General features: G+C 50.9%; 1 protein-coding gene across 1 annotated transcript in view; it reads right to left on the bottom strand.

Annotated features, from left to right (window-relative positions):
• Positions 1 to 23542, bottom strand: part of FBXO21 (F-box protein 21) — a 580830-nt gene that overhangs the window by 289185 nt on the left and 268103 nt on the right. Inside the window, exon 7 of the mRNA XM_069619209.1 lies at positions 13057 to 13193. Within this exon, the coding sequence (XP_069475310.1) occupies positions 13057 to 13193 (137 nt within the window). The remainder of the gene's footprint in view (positions 1 to 13056; positions 13194 to 23542) is intronic.

Here is a 23542-nt window from a genome sequence, read left to right as displayed (position 1 = left end):
TCTGGGCATGCTGAAACTTGTGCACCATCTGCTGAATGTGATGAGCCCTCACCTGGGGAGGAAAACACTGCCCCAGGGACGTGTCGAGCACTGCTCCGATTTACTGGAGCCTTAGAGTTGGCGTCAAGTGGGACTTCTTTAAGTTGAGGGAGAAGCCCAGCTTGTGGAGGGAGTTGCAGGTGACGGACAGATGATCCAGGACTTGCTCGGGAGAGCGCGCCCTGATCAACCAATCGTCCAGGTAGGGGTAGACGTGAATCCCCCTTTCCTGAGATGCGCTGCCACCGCTACCATGAGCTTGGTGAAGACCCTCGGGGCGGAGGTCAATCTGAACAGCAGGACCCGAAACTGAAAGTGCGAGTCGCCAACCACGAACCTCAGGTACTTCTTGTGCTTTGGATGGATCTGCACATGAAAATAAGCGTCCTTGAGGTAGAGAGGCACCAACCAGTCCTGAAGTTGAAGGGCCTGGAGGACATGAGAAAGAGTAACCATCTTGAACTTGTCCTTCCTGAGGAGTTTGTTCAAACCGTGCAAGTCGATGATGGGTCTCAATCCCCGTCTTTCTTTGAAATAAAAAAATAAGGGGAATACCATCCCTTGTTCCTCTCCGCTACAGGCACCAGTTCTATGGCGCCTTTCTCCAGCAGGGCTTGAACCTCCTGCACAAAGGAGCGGATCCGGACTCTGCAACGAGAGATTCCCTGGTGGATTGTCGTGAGGCCTCTGCCGAAAGGGAAGACAGTAGACGTGGGCTATGATCTCCAGAACCCACACATCTGAAGTAATGGCACGCCATTCGACAAGATGCTGCGCCAGCCTTCCCCCAACCGGCGAACCATGGGACATGGCCTCATGACTGAGCTGAAGCGGCTGCAGTGTTGCCTGAGGGCAAAGAGGCAACTGCCTGAGCGGCCTTGGCACCTCGAGTACCCTGCTTTCCACCTCTGGCACTCCTACGGTGGCCCCCTTGACTGGCAGCTCCTTTCGCTTTACCAAAGGATGAGTAATAACGAAAGGAACCTCCCCTCCATTGCTGTCCCCTAGGACAAAAAGGCGGAGGTTAGCGAACTGCAGCGCCCAACAACTTTGCTGCAGCTTTGGAGGTCTGCAACCTCTCAAGGCTCTCGTCAGCTTTGCTGCCAAAAAGATGTTCACCGTCAAAGGGCATGTTGAGGAGCCGGGCCTGCACATCAGGAGCAAACCCCGACTTCCGCAACCACGCAAACCTGCGTATTACGGTGCTCGCCGCCATGGACCAGCTGACGCAATCTGCCATTTCCAAACCCGACTGAATGGCCTCACACATGGCATCCTTGCCATCCTGGACCATAGCAAGAAAACCATCACGTTCGTCCCCTTCGGGAATATGTTGAGCCGCTAAGGAAACACAGTTCCACAGAGTGTGCTTGAAATGTGACAAGGCACATACAGAGTTGGCCGCCTGAAGAGCCCCCCTGAAGAAAACGCAACGATCTCAGGAGCGGGCAGGAGCCCCTCCCAGCAACCCAACAGCCAGGCCAGTCATACTGATCTGGTTGAATTAGGCCACAGGCAGGAGCCTGCACCGCCCGCATCCGATGGAATAGAACCAGCGTATCAAGTGTGCAGCAGCTATTACCTGCATTCACTCTGCAAGGTGAGCATGTTACAGCAACTTATGATCATCCCAGCTGCCCCATGCTGCCATTGTCCTTGTGTTGCCTGCCCCTAAAATGGCCGACATGCTTCCCGGCATGAAAACGAGGCCTGTTCTCGTTGCTAAGTAACAACAACGCATTTTACCCAGAAGTCAGCGCCGGAAGGCGGAAGCCGGCCCTCGCAACGAGAAGGCCCGCATGAAAAGGCCCTGTTCTGCGCCTGTTCGCGCACTGGTTGCGCCCTGATTTTCCTATTTGCATGCCCAGGAAACAACCCTCCATGAACTGCAAGGACCAGCAATCAACGTCGGCACCACGGCGGCCTCCCCCACAACACTAGTAAACAACACGTAATGCACCCGAGCACTGCGCTCTTTCGACCGTCCTACCTTGGGTGCCACACACACACGACTACATTCACCGAACTGGGTCTATCTACGACCAACGCCAAACCTAGTCACCCAAGCAGCAGTCTGCTACATGTGTATCCTCGCTGCTGACTCTTCCCTGCTCTATCGAACCTGCATTTAAATTGCCTGCTCTAGTATATTTGCATTTAGGAAACGTGCATTTAAATCGCCTGCTCTAGTATATTTGCATTAAGGAAACGTGCATTTAAATCGCCTGCTCTAGTATATTTGCATTTAGGAAACTTGCATTTAAATCGCTCTAGTATATTTGCATTCAGGCTGCCTGTACCTATCCACTAGCTACCTGCCCACCTACTCTTGCCTATTCCAGTAAACTTGAATTTCGGTTGCCTGCTCTAGGTATATTTGCACTTAGGAAACTTGATTTAGGTTGCCTGCTCAGGTAAATCTGCATTTAGATTGCCTGTCCCAGCAAACTTCCATTTAGACTGCCTGCTCTAGCAGATTGCATTTAGGAAACTTGCATTTAAATCGCCTGCTCTAATATATCTAGGCGCACTCTGATGTATGCTTTCGAGTCAATGCTAGGAATTGTCACATCTAGGTGCCCTCAGATGTATGCATTTTAGTCAATGTTAGGTATTGTCACCTCTAGGTGCCCTCCGATGTATGCATTCTAGTCAATGTTAGGAACTGTCACATCTAGGTGGCCTGATGTATGCTCCAACTTCAAAACTAGTTGTGCTTCAATCTAGCTACTATAGTGCACAGCCTTGACCAATTCTACCCGACGCTAACTGGCCACCAACTATCATAGTCTGGCCTGCTCCCCACCAGCGCCACTAGATTGCACCTCTATCTACAGACCATGATCCTCTGGCTAGCCCTAATCATGCTCCCCTTCTGCTTAATACAGAACAACGTACCTTGTAGCAACAATAGCTACATAGCCCACCAGGACGGCCTGGCTAAACTAGGGTGCCCCAGACACCACCCCATCCCATGCCCCACTCCGTTCCTACCCTCCGCATCCCCCTTCACCCCCACTTACCACCACCCTCTCACCTCCACCTCCATTGTCACCCATGGCCTACCTACCAACAGCCACTCTAGCCCCATTGCTAAGTCTAACCAAATTAAACTGACCACCAAACCTCCCGCCTGCTTTTAGCTGCCCGGCCCAACCCCCCCATCCCTTACTCCCAACCTCACAGCCCGCAATAACAGACTAGGCTCCAGGCTCCCCACCACAATTTCTAGACCCAATTCCAAACCTTACACCAAAACTAATACAAAGCACACTGCACCGAACAAGCCCACACCTCCCCCACTAAAAGGCGCCCTACTCAACGTCAGATCCCTGGCTGCCCACCCCACAGAAATTGCAGACATTATCCTCACCAACGACCTTGACTTTCTAGCCCTAACAGAAACCTGGCTTCACGAGGCGTCTGGACCCCATTTATCGCTAGCCATCCCAGACAAATACTCTATCCTCAGAGCGGACAGACCGAACGCCAGAGGTGGAGGTGTAGCGATCATTTCCAAATCCGCCCTAGGCCTTAGACCAACCGACACAATCGCACTCACATCTGCGAGTTACTCTCAGCCAAACTACAAACCTCCCCCACAACCACGATCACCATCCACCTCATATATAGACCCCCAGGGCACCCTGGGACCTTTGAAGAAGACAGCACATCCCTAATCACCGAAAATTACAAACCATCAGCACAAATCATGATCCTCGGAGACTTCAATCTCGGCTACCAAGACCCGAACGACACACACGCTGCATCCCTAGCCAATGTCCTAACTAATCATGGTCTTACTCAACTCATTGGACTCCCCACCCACCAAAAAGGCAGAACCCTTGATTGGGTAGCAACTCACAATTGCAATACATCCTGCAAAGACCCCCAACCTCTGGCATGGACCGATCACCGCTTGATCCCTCTTGAGGTCAACACCAATCAGGCACTGCCCAATAAGCACCCCATGGCACCAGCATGTCCCACCAGGAATAAACGCAACATTACTGCTGAAGCCCTACTACCACTGTTCTTACCTACCCCCAATGCTCTCCCAGCCAACGCTGACTTAAACCTGCTGATCAACACCTTCAATGATTCCATGGCTAGAGCAATGGACACTGTTGCCCCCTTAAAAATACGCAAAGCTAAACCCAAAGCTCATCTGAACGCGTGGTACACCCCTGAGCTCAAACTACTCAGGAAAGAGAAAGCTAAGGCTCATCACACCTGGAAGACTAACCCCACTGCGGAAAACAAATCCAACCTCACTAACTTATCCTCACTTTACAAAAGCGAGATAATCCGAACCAAAAAAGATACATACAACACCAGGATCACTCAGGCAGGATCCTCCACTAAAGAACTATTTAAAATTCTGAAGGAATTAGAAAACCCTATTTCACCTCCAGAAACCTGCCTGAAAGACAAATCCTGGTGCACCAACATCCAGAACGCCCTCAACAATAAAATTTTAGGACTCCAAACTAAAATTGAAGACAAACGGCAACAACTCTTCAACAATAAGGCCAGCAACCTTAGCCTACCCACACCCAACAACACTAGCGCAGGCTTCTCGTTTAAGAAAGTCACCATCCCGGAAGTTCAAAAAATCATCACCTCCCTGAAACCCTCTAACTGTAAAGGAGACAGCTGCCCGGCACAGATCATAAAAGATGCAGCCAGAGAGCTCTCCCCATTCATTACCAAACTCATCAACCTATCCTTCACCAATAACTCCATCCCCAGTAACTCAAAACAATCATGGGTTCTCCCACTCCTGAAAAAACAATCCTTCGACCCGGCCATACCCACTAACTACAGGCCCATCACCACAGTCCCCTTCCTACTAAAAAACCTGGACAGAGTTGCCTACATCCAAATTCAGGAATACCTGGAATCCAACCAACTGCTAGGAATACGTCAATCTGGCTTCAGACCTCAACACGGAACTGAAACCGCCCTTGTTGATCTCAAAAGCCAGATTGATGAAATCAAAGACAAAGGTAATGCCGCTATCCTACTCCTACTAGACCTCTCAGCGGCCTTTGACCTGGTCAGCCATGAAGTCCTCTGTAATCACCTTGCCACCGCAGCCCACTTCTCTTCCTCTGCCATCACATGGATACAATCCTTCCTGGCAAACAGAACCATGCGAGTCTTTTCCACTACAGCTGCAGCTGATCCCATCCCCATCACATGCGGGGTCCCACAAGGATCCTGTGTATCCCCCACTTTGTACAACATATTTACAAAGCCTCTATTTGACCAACTGGACCGTCTGGGTGTCACCTACACAAACTACGCAGATGACACCCAGATATTCCTCACCATCTCTGGTAATTACCAAGAAGACTCCGCCCGGATCAACAAAATATTCTCCATCATTCAGGCATGGATGGCCTCCCATGGTCTCTGCCTGAATGATGAGAAGACAGAGCTCCTAATCGTCGGCTCCCCCAACACTCTAACTAAACTTGACCCTAACTACAACAACATCACCATTGATGGCCATGCCATCCCCATAGTCAAAAGCGTAAAAACCCTGGGTTTCTATCTAGATGCCAACACCAACCTCAACAAACACACCAATATGACCGCCTCAGCCGCTGCCTATACCGGCAAGCTCATTAGGGCCAGCAGACCTTTCCTATCACCCAACAGCTGCCTCACCCTTGCCAGGGCCCTAATACAATCCAAACTGGATTACTGTAACAGCCTGTACCTAGGTGCTAATCAATCCGTACTCAAAAAGCTGCAGGTTATACAAAATAACGCCTTGCGTGCAGCCCTCAACATTCCCAGACAAAAGCATATCCCTGCTACTAGGAAAGCCTGCAAATGGCTCTCCATACGCCAAAAAAATCGATCTAAAAACCATCTGCCTCACGTACAAATCCCTCAATCACCTAGCACCACCATATCTAGCTAATAAATTCACCCTGAAACCTGCCACCAGATCCTCCAACACTCTTTGCTTATCAGTGCCCAGGTTCCACCTAAAAAGAGGCGGAGGGGTAAGTTTCACAGTGATTGCCCCCCAACTCTGGAACTCCCTACCGCTTAACATCAAAACTGTCGAATCCTTCCAGATCTTTAGGAAGCAGGTCAGCTGGCTTCTAAACAAAGAATAGCGCCATTAACACCAGACCCGTGCAGTAACTGGCTTAGACACTATTTATATTGAAAATTGTATATTGTACGTACTGCATATGCCCTGTTTATTGTTCACTGTATATATATATGTATATATTATAAACTTGTACGAAGTATGCAACACAATGATACTTCTCAATGCTGTAACCAAATTCTTAAGCGCCCTTCTACCTCTGGGTTTGGAGCGCCATACAAATAAAATAAACAAACAAACAAACAAACAAACAAACAAACTTTCTTCGCCCAACCATCAAAACGCTTGTCGTCCCTATCAGGAGGGATGGTAGGATACGACGCCTGCTTTGCTGGGGCCGTAGCCACCTGCACCACCAAACTCTCCGGAGTGGGGTGCTTGGTCAAGTAGCAGGGGTCGCTACTGGCTGGGCGGTATTTTCACAGCAAAGACTTGCCCACTGCCGGGAGACTCTCCGGAGCAGTCCAAGCCGACGCCACCATCCTCTGTAGAGCCATATGGAACGGCAGTACCGGGTCAGTTGGTGGACCTTGGTCGAGGATATCGTGAGGTCATCCTGAAGAAACTCCCCTGGGGGAGCAGACCACCCCAAGTACTCTGTGACCCTAGACATAAGGCACCGGTACGAGGAGTCGGCATGGGTGCCAGGCTCAGGCCTATAAAACTCCACCTCCGGAGAGGTGTCCAGACCACTGGCGTCGTGCAGTCCTCAATCTGGCTATGGCCCGAGAGAATCTCATCTGGCACCGTATCAGGAACCATGCCATCATCAGAGCCCTCATCCACCTCCGAAATGTACTCAAGATGGCGGAAAGTGGCCGCAGAATGGGGAACAAAACCATGCTTGACCTTGGCCAGAGCCTTTCTAGCGGGTACCACCGTGCCCCGGGGTACCTCCGACACCACAGCCTCGAAAGGCGTCGAGGGCGTAGAGCGAAATGGCGTCGACGTAGAATGAATCGACGTCGACGCCGAACGCTGCGCCAACATAGACGGCGTCGACACAAGCCTCAAGGGCAGAGCCTTGAGCGTGTCCCTCGACATCCTGGGCGCAGATGGCGTCGACGACTTCCTCGGAGGCGGATCCTCGAGAGAGTTCCTCGACGACCTCGATGCCACAGGCGTCGACGTCTTCCTCAAAGACATCACAGGCTCACATGGTCTCGAGCACGTCGAGGACCGGGACCTAGAATGAGCATGACTAGAACCATTGCCCTTGTCCGAGCGGGACCGCTCCTGCGAATCGTGCAAACCACCCGAGCCCGAAGGCATACGAGCGGTGTCTCTAGTCCGATCACGACCGACCCCACTCAGAGGCACGGACGGACCAGTGCCCTGCGATTCGAGAATCGCTAGCATTTTCTTAACGAAGGAAGCCCATTCCTCCGGCGTCGCATGCGTGGTGGGATAAGCGATCCGCTGACGGGCGGAGTCCTCGGATGAGGATGGGGAAGGCGACCGATGACGGCGCTTCCGGGAGTGCCTCAAAGAGGCAGAGGAGTGGCGGGACCCACTCCGGGACCGAGACCCACTGGACTTCCGACGACGATGCGGAGAGTCGCCCTTCGAATCGTCCATCGAAAGCCCCGCGGACCTCGCCTTCCGGGGCTTGGACACCTTACCGACTGACAGTTTCTTCTTGCGCTCCCGAAAGGCTTTGGACGTAAGCGACTGGCAGTCGACACAATCATCCGTGTCATGGACCTCCATGAGGCACCAGGGGCAGGCGTCGTGCGAGTCCGTCACCGACATCTTGGACCCATAGTCCCCGCACTTCTTGAAGCCCGGACGCAGGGTGGAAGAAGAGGTAGACATCTTGACGACTTAATACAAACAGGTTTGAAGAACCGAAAGAACAGAAACTCCAAAGAGTCGAGGCGCGCCAAGATCTCCGAAGCGAACACGTTCGCGGAAAAAACGGAACTGAGGCTACGGGCGTTGTGCGTCCTACTTAGAACATCCAGTGACGTCGGCTGTTGGAGGAGGTCCTCGAGGGCGGCGTATCGACGTCATCGACGCAGGACGCAGACGCCGAAAGATTTTCCGAAGCAGCACAGCTGTGGTGATTACTGTCATAGATATGGAATACGTCAGAGGACCCAATCCCCTCGAAATGTTCTCCTTTTTGCCTCCTGGTCCTGAACCAACCCACCCTACTTCTGCCCTCTGTCTACTCCCATATATCCCACCCACCCTATGTATGCCCTCTCTCTACTCCCACCCACCCTATCTATGCCCTCTCTCTACTCCCACCCACCCTACCCCTGCCCCCTCTCTACTCCCACCCACCCTACCCCTGCCCCCTCTCTACTCCCACCCACCCTACCCCTGCCCCCTCTCTACTCCCACCCACTCTACCCCGCCCCCTCTCTACTCCCACACACTCAACCTCTGCTCTCTCTCTCTCTAGCCCCAGCCAACCTACCTCAGCTCTCTCTCTCTACCCCCAGCCGCTAACCCACCCTACCTCCGTGCTCTCTCTACCCATCATCCACTAACCTACCGTACCTCTGCTCTCTCTACCCCCACCCAGCAACCCACCCCACCTCCAACCTCTCTGTACCCCTACCTCCATCCTCTCTCTACCCCCACCCAGCCACCCTACCTTTACCCTCTCTCTACCCCCACCCACTCACCCTACCGCTACTCTCTCTCTCTCTCTACCCCCACCCACATACCCTACCCTCCACCCTCTCTCTACTACACCCTCTCTACCCCACCCACTCAACCTCCCCTCTCTCTACCCCAACCACCCATCGACCCTACCTCCCCTCTCTCTAACCCCCACCCACCCATCCACCCTACCTCCATTCCTTCTACACCCCACCCGCCCACCCTACCCCCTCTCTGCATATGTTATTGCATCCTCCTTTGAAACTTTGCACACTCCTCCTTGCCTATAAATGCATAATGCAAAGGACAACAGTAAATGCCAGAACTATTGGCATTGTCAATGCTTGTTTTTATCTAGGTCATTAAGTCTGCATCCAATGTCCGTACATATCCCTCTGATCTCATCCAGCAGTGCTGCTATATCTTCTTTAGTTGCCATCTGTTCCCCCATTTCTGCTGACGACAAGATTGTGCTGCTCCTGATAAGGGGGTTGTTGCTGCAGGACTTTTGCATTTCTGTAATTACTTTTTCCAACTCATCAGTGAGTAGGTCTAGGAATAGGTTTTACCGTTAAACCCTGCGTGGTGGGGACTTTCCCTGATTAAGATAAGGTTTATGGGGTCACGTGCCACCCCTGGGTGGTTTTCATAGCGAGCCAGATCTAGTTTTGCTAGTTTCCCAAGCAGAGTTTTCATTTGGCTTAGGTAGGGGTCTCTCAATATCTGCTCCCCAACCACAGTGGGTATATGGTGGGGTGAGACCCTTCTACTTCTCTGACTCAAATCTGTTTTTGGATCTCAGTATCATCTTTATTCATATGATAAGATATGGCATTTATAACGCGCCTATACACAAGTGTTTCAAGGCGCGACAAGGCAAGGGAGGGGTAACAGAGGGAAGACAATGATCTTAATAGGCCAGGTGTCATTCAGATCGCGCAAGTGCATGGGAAGGGAGAAAGGGAAAAAGTGCAGGGGGAGGGGAAAGTGCAGTACATGGGATGAAACAAGATAAATAAAAAACGGCCGACTGGTGGTAAGTGCATAGCCATCACCGCCCTCACTGCAGGGGAGTTTTCCCCTCCAACACGATCTTTCTGTGCAGGAGTTTCCCCTCTTTTTCTATTCTGCTCCTCTATTCCCCCTCGGGCACTCGCTTATCTTGCTGAGTAGCTTGGTCTGATCGTACTCCGGTACAAGGACACAGTCTTTAGCGCTGCAGCTGCTCTGGGTCGCTTATATTGGAGGCAGGATCTCCTCCTCTAAGTAGCCATGTCTCAGTCTCAAGGGAGGATTCCCACAATCCCCTCCACCTATCAGGGGGCATTTCTCTCCCCCTGGCTCCTGCTCACCTTCTCTTCATGCAGGGAGAAGGACACCGCCGTCTAAAGTTCTCCGAATTGCTGGCTCGCTCCACCTCCTCAACGTTAGCTCATTCAGAGCCTTTGTGTCCAAGCTCTGGAATAAGGCACGCTTGCTGGATGCTGGGACCTCAGTGCTCCTAATGACGTTTGGGACAGGAGGCCTCCAACCATCCCCTTGCCGGCGTTGTCGTGCTCCTCGGCCATTATAATGGGGGGGGATGGGCTCAGGGCCCTATAAATTGCCGACAGGCAAGGAACACGTCCTTCAAGCTGCCATCTTTCATGCCCCCCTGGTGGCCTCTTCTCCAACAAGTACTTTTAAACTATTTACTACAATTCTGTGATGCAGCTTCTTTAGCTGCAAGACTAGTCATGTTAGCCATGCAAATAACATGACTAGATTAACATACCGTTACGAAACAGATCCATCCTTTCTCTTCCAGCACTTGCAACTTTCCCAATGTTTTGCCCTTAGTCTGATGCCTTTTCAAGTGCCATATTTGAGGAATGGGGGTGGGAGCACCAGAAAATTCAACATAATTTCTAAGAAGTCCTATTGGAACTCCAACAAGAAGAGTTTTCCTTCCCAGAAATTGCCATCAAGTGAAATTTTAATGAGCAAATATATTCTTCATCTGAGTTAATCTACTTTAAAAAGTAGTAATCTCCACTGAAATACTATATTGTCAGTGCTGGTTCACAAGACTTTGCCCCCATGGTAACTAGTGAATTGACAATGGTGACAGCAGATTGCAATCCTGGTTGCAGTTAGTTCGGCAAAAGAATAAGTAAACTGTAGTTTCTATTGTCTGGCAAACTATTTACTGCGTTCACTTGGGACATGATTTCCTGAGATGTCTTTTCAAAAGGTCTCAGGGGGACAATTTCTATCAGATTTATGTGCTCCTACATGTTCTCTGTTTGAACCCTGCAGTGAATACAGAAATAATCCTCCACCACATGGATGTGTAGGGGTGCAGATGGAGGGGTTGGTTAGGAGGGTCCTTAAATTCTATCTGCATGGAGAGCTTTAGACAAGCTATTTTAACATGTGGCCGCCCCAATCCAAGCACGCAGGCAAGAATTCCAACCTAGCACTCTGGGTTGTGTTTTGTACCTTTGAGTGCTCCTATTTTTAAGTAACCTCTCCTATAGCTAGACTTGCCAGACACCTTCTACTCAACGTAATCTGCAAAGGTGTACTTTTATTTTGGGTTTGTTGCTAGCATTCCCATCGAGAGAGAAATGGAATAGTGTACAATGGGTTATTAAATGCAACTGATCAACTAATTGAGTGATGTGGCAGATTTAGGATTGTGTAGAGGAGAGCTCACAGAACCTGCATTAGGGGTGTTGGATGATGTAGTGCATTACTCTGGTCGTGGAGGTGTTCTTTAAACGGGTGGGTCTTTAGATTAGGAGGTCTAATGGGCTGTGACATATTGTTACACATTTTAGGGGCAGAGTTGGAAAAGAATCCCCATATATGGTGATCTCTTTCTGGTTTGTGATTTCAAGTCTGAATAGGTCTGGACTCCTGCAGCTGAGCAGCCCTCTGGAGATGCTGGATTTTACTGCAGGGCAAAGCAGTGGTGTGAAAAGGATGCTTTATACATGATGTAACAGGTTTTCCAGATGTAGCCCTTGATGGGTGGACACTGAGGTTCTACTAACGTGTGGGTTATGTTGTTGAAGTTTTAGATATTTTACTAATTGCACAGCCGCTTAAAGTACACATTTGAGAAGAGGCATGGCAATATTGTGGAGGCTGCACACATCGAAATGGTGAGCACAAGAGCATGGACTGTGCTTCTAGGTCTTTGCCATACCTAGGAGTGAGAACTGGAACCAGGCTATCTGGAGTTTCTTGGCTATATGCGTCGTGAACGAGGTTGATATAGTTGATATTTCAAAGAACATGGCACCAGTAAAAAGCTGGACTGAGAAGCCAATAAATGTCATCAGCGAGAGTCATTTTTGACAAAGCAGCCAATTGGGCTACCCTGTGTGCATTTTGTAAGGAGTATACATTAGGCCACATGTCCGAAACATTTGGTTCTCCAGGTGCAGTGGACTAAAACCATCATTCCTAGCCAGCACAGTACACTGAGAGGGGTCATGGTTATAAAGCCCTGCAGATCAGTTGCCCACTTCAGCTAAACCATGTTACAGAACCTAAACTTTCAGCATAACCAAGGCAGCAAAACATGATGCAGCTAAACCCCTGGTTATCCACTCACAGATGTCTAGCACCTTATTCAGGATTTTGAATGTTAATGTTCCCAAGAGTATGGGGGAAGAGTGACTGGACGTACAAATAGGCAGAACGTACTACCCACAGTACTTCGTGCAAAACTATTGCAGAGTTCCCCCCTCTCTCCCGACAACCAACTTGCCACTTGTGCTCTCTGTATATGGGATACATTACACAATAGGGATAGTATTCCAGTCAGGCCCTGTCAACGTCCCTTTTCGAACTTCAAAAACTTCATGTGCAATACTTCCACTAGACATCGGCCTATGCAAAACATGTGATTCTAAGCACATCCACAAGCCTCAGAAATAATGTTACAGACAAGAGCATAGGGTCTGACATATGGAGGTCGGCTGGGGCATTGCAGGGTGATGGGTGGGCTCTGCAGCACTTGTGCAGAGGCTCACAATTCTTACTCCTTTTAATGTGAAGCAAATCTTCTCCAGTGTCCAATTTATAAATTAATCGTGAATCTGGAAGGAGTGGAAGTAAAACAATCAAAAAGTGTAACCCACACGGTATAACAATGTTCTGCTGGAGAGGTTAAAAATAATAACTTGATAGGGTTTTAATTAATTAATATCATCTTCACACCATTTTTTGAGTGCTAGCTGCAATAGGTTAAACCTAGGTTCTTACATACAGCTCCTTACCCATCTGCCCCTTGGCACCATCTTAGAAGGAAGTGGTTAGGAAAGTTGACAGGATGGAGGCGAACGCCCAGCTGCTCCGCAAGAGTTAGATACAAGACAGATAGGCTGATCGGGATTCCAGTCTTGCGGATGATAACCTGTAAAACGAAACTGCCATCAGTCATCTTCTAATAAAGGCATTATCAAACTTGGTTCCTTTCAAAAGCCGAAATGTATATGGAAAGGAAACTGTAAAATGATCAAACTTCTTTTTCAAATTAGGCTATTATGGAAAGGAACAAGTTACTTACCTGTAACTGTTGTTCTCCAGCATGGGTCTGGCATGGATTCACATGCTCATGAATATTCCCCGTCGTCAGGCTGGGAATCCTCGGTAAAGAAAAAACCAGTATCAGTTTCGTTTCTGATCTGTCTTTCGTAGTAATAACCAATCACTGGTCTCTGCGTCATACTGACCACAGCCAATGACTGCCCTCTACCTAAGCACCGCCTCTGGCAGCCATCTTCAGATTTGGAAGCACGTGAAGTGGCAGTATGACCAAGTGAAGAGCCGCAGAGGGGTAGGCGGGAGGGTTCGCATGTGAATCCATGCCAGACCCATGCTGGAGAACAACAGTTACAGGTAAGTAACTTGTTCCTTCTCCAGCATGGGGTCTGGCATGGATTCACATGCTCATGAATAAAGAATACATAGCAGTACACACATGCACAACCACGGGAGGTGGCAACGGCTCAACATTAAGCAGTACATCAAACTCAACATTAAGCATCTTACCTCCTCACCAGGCTCACCTCAGGCGAACAGGTTGCGCAGCACTGCTTGGCCGACCCTGGACTCCTCCCTGGAATCCCGATCGACGCAGTAGAATTTCGTGAAGGTGTGCGTCGACCTCCACGTAGCAGCCCTGCATATGTCCAGCAGGGGCACACCAGAAAGGAACGCCGTGGTAGCTGCGATCGCTCTGGTGGAATGGGCTCTCGGACGGCCAGGCAGCGGTCGGTTTGCCAACCGATGACAGTACATGATACAGCCGGAGAGCCATCTGGAAATGGAAGCCTTCGAGAGAGCCTTCCCCTGATTGACAGGTCCAAAGTTCACAAAGAGTTGTGATGTCTTCCGAAAACACTTCGTGCGGTCCACGTAGAACTTCAGCGCTCTAGCCACATCCAGCGAGTGCAAAGTCCTCTCAGCCGGCGACGAAGGCGACGGGAAGAACACAGGCAACACCAAGGGTTCGTTGAGATGGAAGTCCGACGGTACCTTGGGCATGAAGGAGGGGTGCGTCCTGAGCACTACCCTCATGTCGTGAAAAGTCAAGTACGGGGCCTTGCATGAAAGGGCCTGGATCTCTCCCACCCGTCGTGTGGAGGTGATGGCCACAAGAAACGCTGTTTTCCACGACAGAAACTTCAACGGGCCGAGTGCAGAGGCTCGAACGGAGGTCCCATGAGCTTGGTCAGCACCACGTTGAGCTCCCACGCCGGGGCCGGAGCCTTCACCGGCGGGAACGATCTGAACAGTCCCTTCATGAACTCCTTCACCAGCCGATGAGACCACAAGGACGTCCGGCCCGTGGTTCTGGTGTATCGGGAGATCGCAGCAAGATGAATCTTGATGGACGCGTGTGCCAGTCCAGCTTTGGCCAGCGTCAGCAGGTACGGCAGTACCTGGGGAGCCGTAATCCGTAGAGGGTTAATCTTCTGTGCGTGGCACCAGACAGAGAACCTCTTCCATTTGTGTCCGTAGCATTTAAGAGTCGAGGACGCCCTGGCCTTTGCAAGAACCTCTCTGCAGTCGGCCGGTATGTCGTATCCTCCAAACTCTAGCGCTGCAGGAGCCAGGCCTGCAAGTTCAGCGATTTTCGGGTCGTGGTGGAGGATGGCGCCTCCTTCCCTGGAGAGTAGATCCGCGTCCACCGGCAGCTTGATTGGCGGGGACGCTGACAAGTCCAGAAGGTCCGGGAACCATATCTGCCTCGGCCACGCAGGTGCGACGAGGATCATCCTGCACCGTGACCTCTTGAGCTGGTTGACGAGCCGGATTAGCAGTGGCAAAGGAGGGAACGCGTAGAGGAACAGGCCCTCCCAGGGGAACGAGAAGGCATCGCCCATGCTCCTCGCCTGGGGAAACCTGCTGGCGAACCTCCGGCACTTGGAGTTCGTCGCCGTCGCGAACAGGTCGATCTGGGGTGTGCCCCACCGTCGGAAGAGGCGATCCACTAGATCCTGCCGTAGTTCCCACTCGTGGCACGAGTGCAGCTCCCTGCTGAGTGAGTCGGCGATGGTGTTTTTTATCCCTGCCAGATGAAACGGCACCAGAAACATCCTTTGGGCGACGGCCCAATGCCACAGGTCCTGCGCCTCCTTGGACAGCGCTGGGGACCTGGTTCCGCCCTGTTTCCTGATGTAAAACATGGTGGTGGTGTTGTCGGTGAAGATCCTCACCACCTTGCCCTTGAGGGATGGAAGGAAGGACCTGAGGGCCCAGAACACTGCACGGAGCTCCAGGACGTTGATATGGAGGGACTTCTCCGTCGGGAGCCAAAGGCCTCTCGCGTGCAGATTTTCGGTGTGCGCTCCCCACCCTTCCAGGGAGGCATCGGTGGTCACTGTCTCCTGGTGGTCTGGGGTCTGGAAGTCCATGCCCGCCGTCAGATGCGTGCGGTTGCCCCACCACCGGACCGCTCGGCGGAAACTCTCGTCGAGTGTGATCCTCTCCTCTAAGCTGCCCGTCGTTTGGATCCAGCGCGCGTCCAGGAACTCCTGCAACGGGCGCATCCGGAGCCTGCACATGGGAATGAGGTAGATGCAGGAAGACATCATTCCGAGGAGGGACTTGATGGACCTCACCTTGGCCGCGTCGGAAACCAACATCCGCTGTATCTTGCCCAGGATGGACCTGGTCCTTTCCTCCGACGGGGAGGCCAGAAGAGACACTGTGTCGAGCTTCGCTCCCAGAAACAGTGCGTTTTGCGCGGGTACCAGGTGAGACTTGGCGTAGTTCACGGAGAATCCCAGGTCCGTGAGAAGTCGGACGGTCCTTGCCGTGTGATCCACGGCGAGCTCCCTCATCTTGGCTCGGATGAGCCAGTCATCCAGGTAGGGGTAGACATGGATCCCCTCGCGGCGCAGCTGCGCCGCCACCGGTGCAAGGCACTTGGTGAATACCCTGGGTGCCGACCGTAGTCCGAAGGGGAGGGCTTTGAACTGGTAGTGACGCCCTTGGACCACAAACCTGAGGAATTTTCGGTGCCCCTTTAGGATGGGAATATGGAAGTAGGCATCCTCCAAATCCAACGACGACAGGAAGTCTCCTTCCTCCAGCTGACCCAGGACGTGCTGGAGGGTGACCATCCGGAACTTTTGCGCCTGAACTTGTTCAGACGTCGCAGGTCCAGGATGGGGCGCCATCCCCCCGTCTTCTTCTTCACGAGGAAGTATCTCGAGTAAACTCCGGAGCCCCGAAGCCTCTTTGGGACGAGTTCGATGGCGCCCTTCCTGAGCATCGCCTTTACCTCCAGGAGAAGTTGAGGGACGTGAAGTTCTTTCCTGGCCACGGGGGGGACGCGCGGACACCTTCTTTGAAACTCGAGCGCGTGGCCCCGGGCCAAGGCGTCCAGCACCCAACGGTCAGTGGAGATGGACTCCCACACGCTGACGAAGCTCGCCAGCCGGCCTCCCACCGGGGTGCTTCGGTGGGGGCCCGACCCCACGGTCGGTTCAAACCTGCTTCGACGAGGCTTTGCCGCCTTGACCTCCTTGGCGACGACGGCGGGGTCCGCCAGACTTGCCTCGTCCTCTGTAGGCCTCCTGAGCCGACGAGCGGGCCGCTTGACGGTAGGTGGAGAAACCGCCGCCGGAACTTTTGGAGGCGCCCTTGCCTCCGCTGCTCCGAAAGGGCGTCCGTCGTTGTTGCAGAACTCCAAGGGCCCGGGCCGTCTCGGTGTCCGCTTTAATGGCCTGAAGGGAATCGTCCACTGTTTTCCCAAACAGGTTGTTCCCATCGAAGGGCATGTCCAGGTCTCTGGTCTGAACGTCTTGACGGAAGTCCGTAGCCTTGAGCCATCCACGCCGCCTAAGGCAAACGCCGTTGCCCAACTGGCGGAACCCAGTGTCGGCGATGTCCGTCGCAACGGTAATGGCGTGGTCCGAAGCCACCTCACCTTCCTGCAGGATCTCCAGGGCCTCTGCCCTCTTGTCGTCCGGCAAGAAGTCCAGTAGGGGAGCCAGTTTGTGTCATGATCTCTGCTTCCAAAAGGTCAGGGTTTTCCCAACTCCCTTGGAAGCAGATCCATAACCCAGGTTCCGAGTGCCAACCAGTCCCAATTGGGACCTTTTGGACCCAGTCCTGGCGCCAGTGGCACCAGGCTCATAAATATGCCCAGTCCCAGCGCTGGAAGCGCCGGGCTCATAATGCTTGGGTGGACTTACCTTCAGCAGACCATGCTGCTTACTTGCCTGCCAGTTGAGCCTCTGATCCTCTTCTGTTTGGAACTACTTTTCCTGTTGGGTGGGGCTGGAGCCACTCCCTAGATTCAGAACACTGGAACTCTTCTGGAAGGCAGGAACTCTTTTCTTACCAGGAACTCTTTTCTTACTTGGGCGTGGCTGTGGAAGGAGACACCTAAGCACTACAGGAGGCTATTTAAACCACACCCGGTGGATGAATCTTGCTTTGCGTTATTCTGCAACCTCTGCAGCAGAACGCTCATCGTGTCTTCTGCATCCAGTCCTGGGCCTAAGGAAAAAGGCTTACCATCCTGAATCCAGTCTTCAGCAAGACCTATAAAGACAAGAAAGAACAGGTTAGCATTTCGGCATCTGAAAGGCAAAGGCTTACCATCCTGAATCCAGTCTTCAGCAACACCTATAAAGACAAGAAAGAACAGGTTAGCATTCCGGCATCTGAAAGGCAAAGGCTTACCTACTCTTCGTGCGCTCCGGAGGTCTTCACACTGCATTCCGGCATCTGAAAGACAAAAGTTTACCAACTCTTCGCACGCTCCGGAGGCCTTCGGCGCTGCATCCCGCATCTGAAAGACAAAACAAGATGCGTTTAAAGACATTGGGGAACTTTAATACTCACGTGCCATTACTCCTTTCCACATCTAATCCAGTGGGTATTCCGGCACCCTGCAGCCGCTCCGAACTCGTACCTGCAAAATAAAAAGACAGTTAGAGCGCATAGTGAAGCAGGCAACAAGCGCTTACTTACGTGCTTCCAGGCGCTTCTATTCATCACACGGGCTCCATCTTCAACTCACTTCAGCCCGTCATCCGCCATCGCCGGAACCCTGCAAAACAAGAGACATCATTACTAAAGACTTTAAAGACATTTGAATGACTCGAAACTTACCGTTCGTGCAGTAAACGACGGACAGCAGTCCTCTGAAGTCAAGAGGCCTGCGCTACCTATCCAGTGAAGAAACTGGTTACAGCACCCTGCCCTGAGGCAGATGGAGAGCTCGGCATTCACTTGCCTAAGGTGAGAGCGTTAACCTTTGGGGGTCTACAGGAGAGGAGAAGAGGAAAGAGATAGGGACACCCCAATAACCCCAGTTCATTAACCCCATATTTTCTATCTGCAGACATCTTACTCTACACGTCAGGCATACAGTGCACAGAGGTCCAGCCCAAAGAGCCAACCGGGTGCTACACATCACCTTTGAAGATACGGTAGTCGCCCAGTCAAGACCGGCGCCTCTGCGAGAATCAGGTGAGCGTTACAGAACGCAAAGCCTACCGCAAAACTCTCGCCCAGGCGCTATGGAAACCTCAGATACTGACCCCCTAGCCCGGTTACTTGGGGAACTAAGGGCAGAAGTGCATGCAGCTCGTCAGGAAACGAATGCTCTAAGAAGGGAACTAATTATTTCCAAGGAGAGAACAGACAATCTTGCTAGACAAGTGCTACAGTCACAAGCCGGACAGACCCCGTTACCCGCATCAGGGGCAAATCTTCCTTCAACATCCTCTATGAATCCAGTGCAGATCAACCTACCTGGGAATGTACCTCTGGCTCCGCCCGAACGATTTTCTGGTGACCCAAAGAGGTTTGCAGTATTTATCAATCAGTGCCGGTTGCACTTCTTATGCCGGCCAGCAGCCTTTCCAACTGATCAAGCAAAAGTAGCTTTTGTACTTTCGTACCTTAGTGGCAATGCGGCAGACTGGTCGATCCCTCTAGTTAATCAAGATGATCCGGTTCTCCATGATTTTCAAGCCTTTCAGCTTAGTATGAAAAAACTGTTCGCAAGACATTCACAGGGGCAGGCCTTGGACAATGAGCTTCTTTCGTTGCGACAGGGTAATCAAGACCTTTTGGCTTATATTGCATCTTTCAATAGACTAATAGTGGAAACTCAATGGCCTGAGGACAAAAGGATTACGCTGTTTTATAGAGGTCTACGTGGAGAGCTCAAAGACGTTTTAGCCCAAGTAGTGAATCCCCCACAAGACTGTTCGGATTATATAGACTTGGTCGTTCAAATAGATCACAGGCTGCAGAACAGGAAGGCCGATCGTTCCAAGTGTGATGCTCGAGTATTTTCCAAACCGCCAACTCCTTCCAAAGGAGTAGACTCCGGGGAACCCATGCAAATAGGGGGTCTGAAAGGTCCTCTAACACAAAGGGAGCGGGAAAGGAGGAAACAGTTGCAATTATGCCTATATTGCGGAAACTCGGGGCACTTTCTTCGAGACTGTCCGGTGAAACCTGCCAAGAAGGCAGTAGGAGCTGCAGTTACCAAAGTTACAAACTCTGAGCAGGGAAACGACCTCGCCCGACAAGAATAGAGGTCCTCTTGCCGAGCGTGAAAACCAGTTCCGTGACCTCGCATTTCGTGATACCTATGGGTCCTCATTAGCCCTGATAATCCGGATCGATTACATGCAATTGAAGCTTACGTCGACAGCGGTGCCATCGGCAATTATGTGGATCATGAAATGGTTTTGAGGATGAATCTAACTCTTTGTCCCAAGGCTGTAAAGGACGTCGTTACTACGGTGGATGGTACGGAGATAGCCTCCGGGCCAGTAACGCATACCACTCAAGAGGTGACGCTAGTAAGTCAAGATGGACACCATGAGAAGATTGTGTTCGATGTGATCAAGGCCCCTCAGTTTCAGATTATTCTAGGAATACCTTGGTTAGAGAAACACAATCCTCTGATCGATTGGCGAGCAAGAACGGTCCAGTTTCCAGAATGTGTCTCTACTTGTCACCCTCCACCTGGTGTTGCACTGGCCGCAATTTCTTCAGAGACTCCCCAGTTACCTCCCGAATACCTAGAATACCAAGATGTTTTCCGGAAGGATCAGGCTAACTCTCTACCTCCTCATAGGTCTTATGACTGCCAGATAGACCTGATACCTAGATCTACTCCTCCTTGTAGTAGAATTTATGCCCTCACCGAGCCTGAGAACCTTCACCTTCGACAATACCTGGATCAATACCTGGCAAATGGGTTTATTCGTCCTTCCAAGTCCCCTGCTTCTTCAGCTTTGTTCTTCGTTCCAAAAAAGGAAGGAGACCTTAGAACTTGTATCGATTATCGCTCCCTGAACCAGATCACCGTTAAGAATAGATATCCGTTACCTTTGATCCCTGAACTCCTGGACCAAGTCAGAAAAGCATGCATATATACAAAGCTGGATCTTAGAGGAGCTTACCACTTGGTACGAGTAAAAGAGGGCGATGAATGGAAGACGGCCTTCCGCACCAAGTATGGGCTATTTGAATATCAGGTCATGCCCTTCGGACTTTGCAATGCCCCGGCCGCCTTTCAATATTTTATGAACGATGTCCTCAGAGAGCTCATAGATGTATGTGTTGTTGTTTACATTGACGACATCCTCGTTTATTCTTCATCGGAATCTGAACATCGGAAACACGTGAAAATGGTCCTCGAAAGATTGCGTCAACACAAACTTTTCGCTAAGTTGGAAAAATGTGTTTTCAACGTGACTGAAGTTGAATTCTTGGGATTCATATTATCACCTGGCGGAGTGCGTATGGATTCAAAGAAGGTCGATGCAGTTCTCAAATGGCCATCACCATCCTCCGTAAAAGGTGTGCAAAGCATGTTAGGCTTCGCTAACTTTTACCGCAGGTTTATCCCCGAATTCTCTCGAATAGTCCAGCCCATCACTGCCTTGTTAAAGAAAAACAAACGTTTTGAATGGTCTACCGAGGCGGAACAAGCTTTCCAGGATTTGAAGACTAAATTTATCTCTGCACCAATCTTAAAACACCCTCGCCCCGAACTCCCCTACATCGTGGAAACTGATGCTTCAAGCCTTGCCATGGGGGCAGTTCTATCACAAAAGGACCCGGTAACCAATCAGTTGTATCCCGTGGCATTTTGGTCCCGCAAATTCTCGCCTCCTGAAATCAATTACACGATTACTGACAAGGAACTTCTGGCTATCAAGTCTGCCTTTAAGGCTTGGCGGCATTATCTGCTGGGGGCCCGACACACCGTTACTGTGATTACGGATCACCGAAACCTGCAATATTTGAAGACCGCAAAAGCCCAATCCTCTAGACAACTCCGTTGGGCATTATTCTTTGCCGAGTTTGACTTCATAATTACCTATCGACCTGGTACAAAGAACGGTAAAGCCGATGCCCTTTCTCGGATGGGAGTGGAAGAACACTTGGTCAACCCTAAACCTGTACCAATCATTCCCGAACAAAGAATTCTGGGTGTAATCGCCACAGAATCCATAGAGGAAGTTAAGGATAAAGCCAGGCAACTTGTAACTCCAGCAGACATACAGAATTGGCATCTGCAGGGAAAGGACTTTGCAGTAAAGGACAACTTATTGTATTTCCAAGAACGATTATACCTACCCAGCACAGATTTACAGAAAAAAGTAATCTCTTGTTATCACGACTCTTTAATGGAAGGTCATCCCGGTATAGCCAAGACCTCAGAAAAGATCAAGCGCTACTTCTGGTGGCCGTCTTGGAAAAAAGATATCAGAGACTTTATAATGTCCTGTGGAGTATGCGCCCAAAACAAGAGTCAAAATGAAAGACCAGCAGGCCTCTTACGCCCTATTGACATCCCACCTCGCCCTTGGCATACGCTTTCTATGGACTTCATCACCGATCTACCTCCATGCTCCGGATACAATACGATTCTAGTAATCGTGGACTTATTCTCCAAGATGGCGCATTTCATTCCGCTCAAAGGCTTGCCAACAGCAGCAACTCTGGCCCGAGAATTTCTCGAAAACATCGTCCGACTGCACGGTTTTCCTTCGGTTCTAATTTCGGATCGAGGTAGTCAATTTATTTCTCATTTTTGGCGAAGTTGCTGTCGGTCGGCTCAAATTGATGTGAGACTATCGACCAGTCACCACCCTCAGACCGACGGACAAACCGAGAGGACCAATCAAACTCTGGAACAGTATTTACGCTGCATGCTGCAACAAACTGAAAAAACTTGGAAAGATATCCTTTGGATAGCCGAGTATGCCTACAATAACTCTGTCCATTCGGGAACTGGGAAAACCCCGTTTTTTCTTTTGTACGGCAGTCACCCTCGAACCTCGGAGTTGGATCCCCTCCAAGATCTTGAAACACCAGCAGTAGACTACCTGCATTCTACAATCACCCAAGCCTTTAAGGAAGCTGTTTCTCACCTTCAAAGGGCTAAAGAACAATACAAGAAAGGAGCAGATCAACATCGGAAGGAAGCCCCTCACTATCAAGTAGGGGATCAAGTCTGGTTATCCACCAAATATCTATCTCTAAAAGGGCCACGCACATTTAACCCAAGATACCTTGGTCCCTATTCCATCACTACCATAGTAAACCCAGTAGCGGTCAAGTTGGACTTGCCCCCGCACATGAAGATACATCCGGTCTTCCACGTCTCTCTATTAAAACCCGTGCAACCTCAAACCCGACTAACCAAATCTCCAAAACCTATCCTAGTGGATGGAGAACTCGAGTTTGAAGTCAAAAGCATTCTGGACTCCAAGATCTCCAAATCTAAACTATTCTACCTAATTGACTGGAAAGGCTACAGCCCCCAAGAGAGATCCTGGGAACCTGCTGAATATGTCCACGCTCCTCGCCTAATCAAAAGATTTCACCGAACATTTCCTGACAAGCCAAAACCCCCGGAGAAGCCCGGTTGGGGAGGGGCCTTGAGGGGGGGTACTGTCATGATCTCTGCTTCCAAAAGGTCAGGGTTTTCCCAACTCCCTTGGAAGCAGATCCATAACCCAGGTTCCGAGTGCCAACCAGTCCCAATTGGGACCTTTTGGGCCCAGTCCTGGCGCCAGTGGCACCAGGCTCATAAATATGCCCAGTCCCAGCGCTGGAAGCGCCGGGCTCATAATGCTTGGGTGGACTTACCTTCAGCAGACCATGCTGCTTACTTGCCTGCCAGTTGAGCCTCTGATCCTCTTCTGTTTGGAACTACTTTTCCTGTTGGGTGGGGCTGGAGCCACTCCCTAGATTCAGAACACT

The sequence above is a fragment of the Ambystoma mexicanum genome, chromosome 10 (assembly GCF_040938575.1).
Source record: "Ambystoma mexicanum isolate Mex_15411 chromosome 10, UKY_AmexF1_1, whole genome shotgun sequence".
NCBI lineage: Eukaryota > Metazoa > Chordata > Amphibia > Caudata > Ambystomatidae > Ambystoma > Ambystoma mexicanum.
Note: the sequence above shows the minus strand (reverse complement) of the source record. Positions and strands in the feature narration are given on the sequence as shown.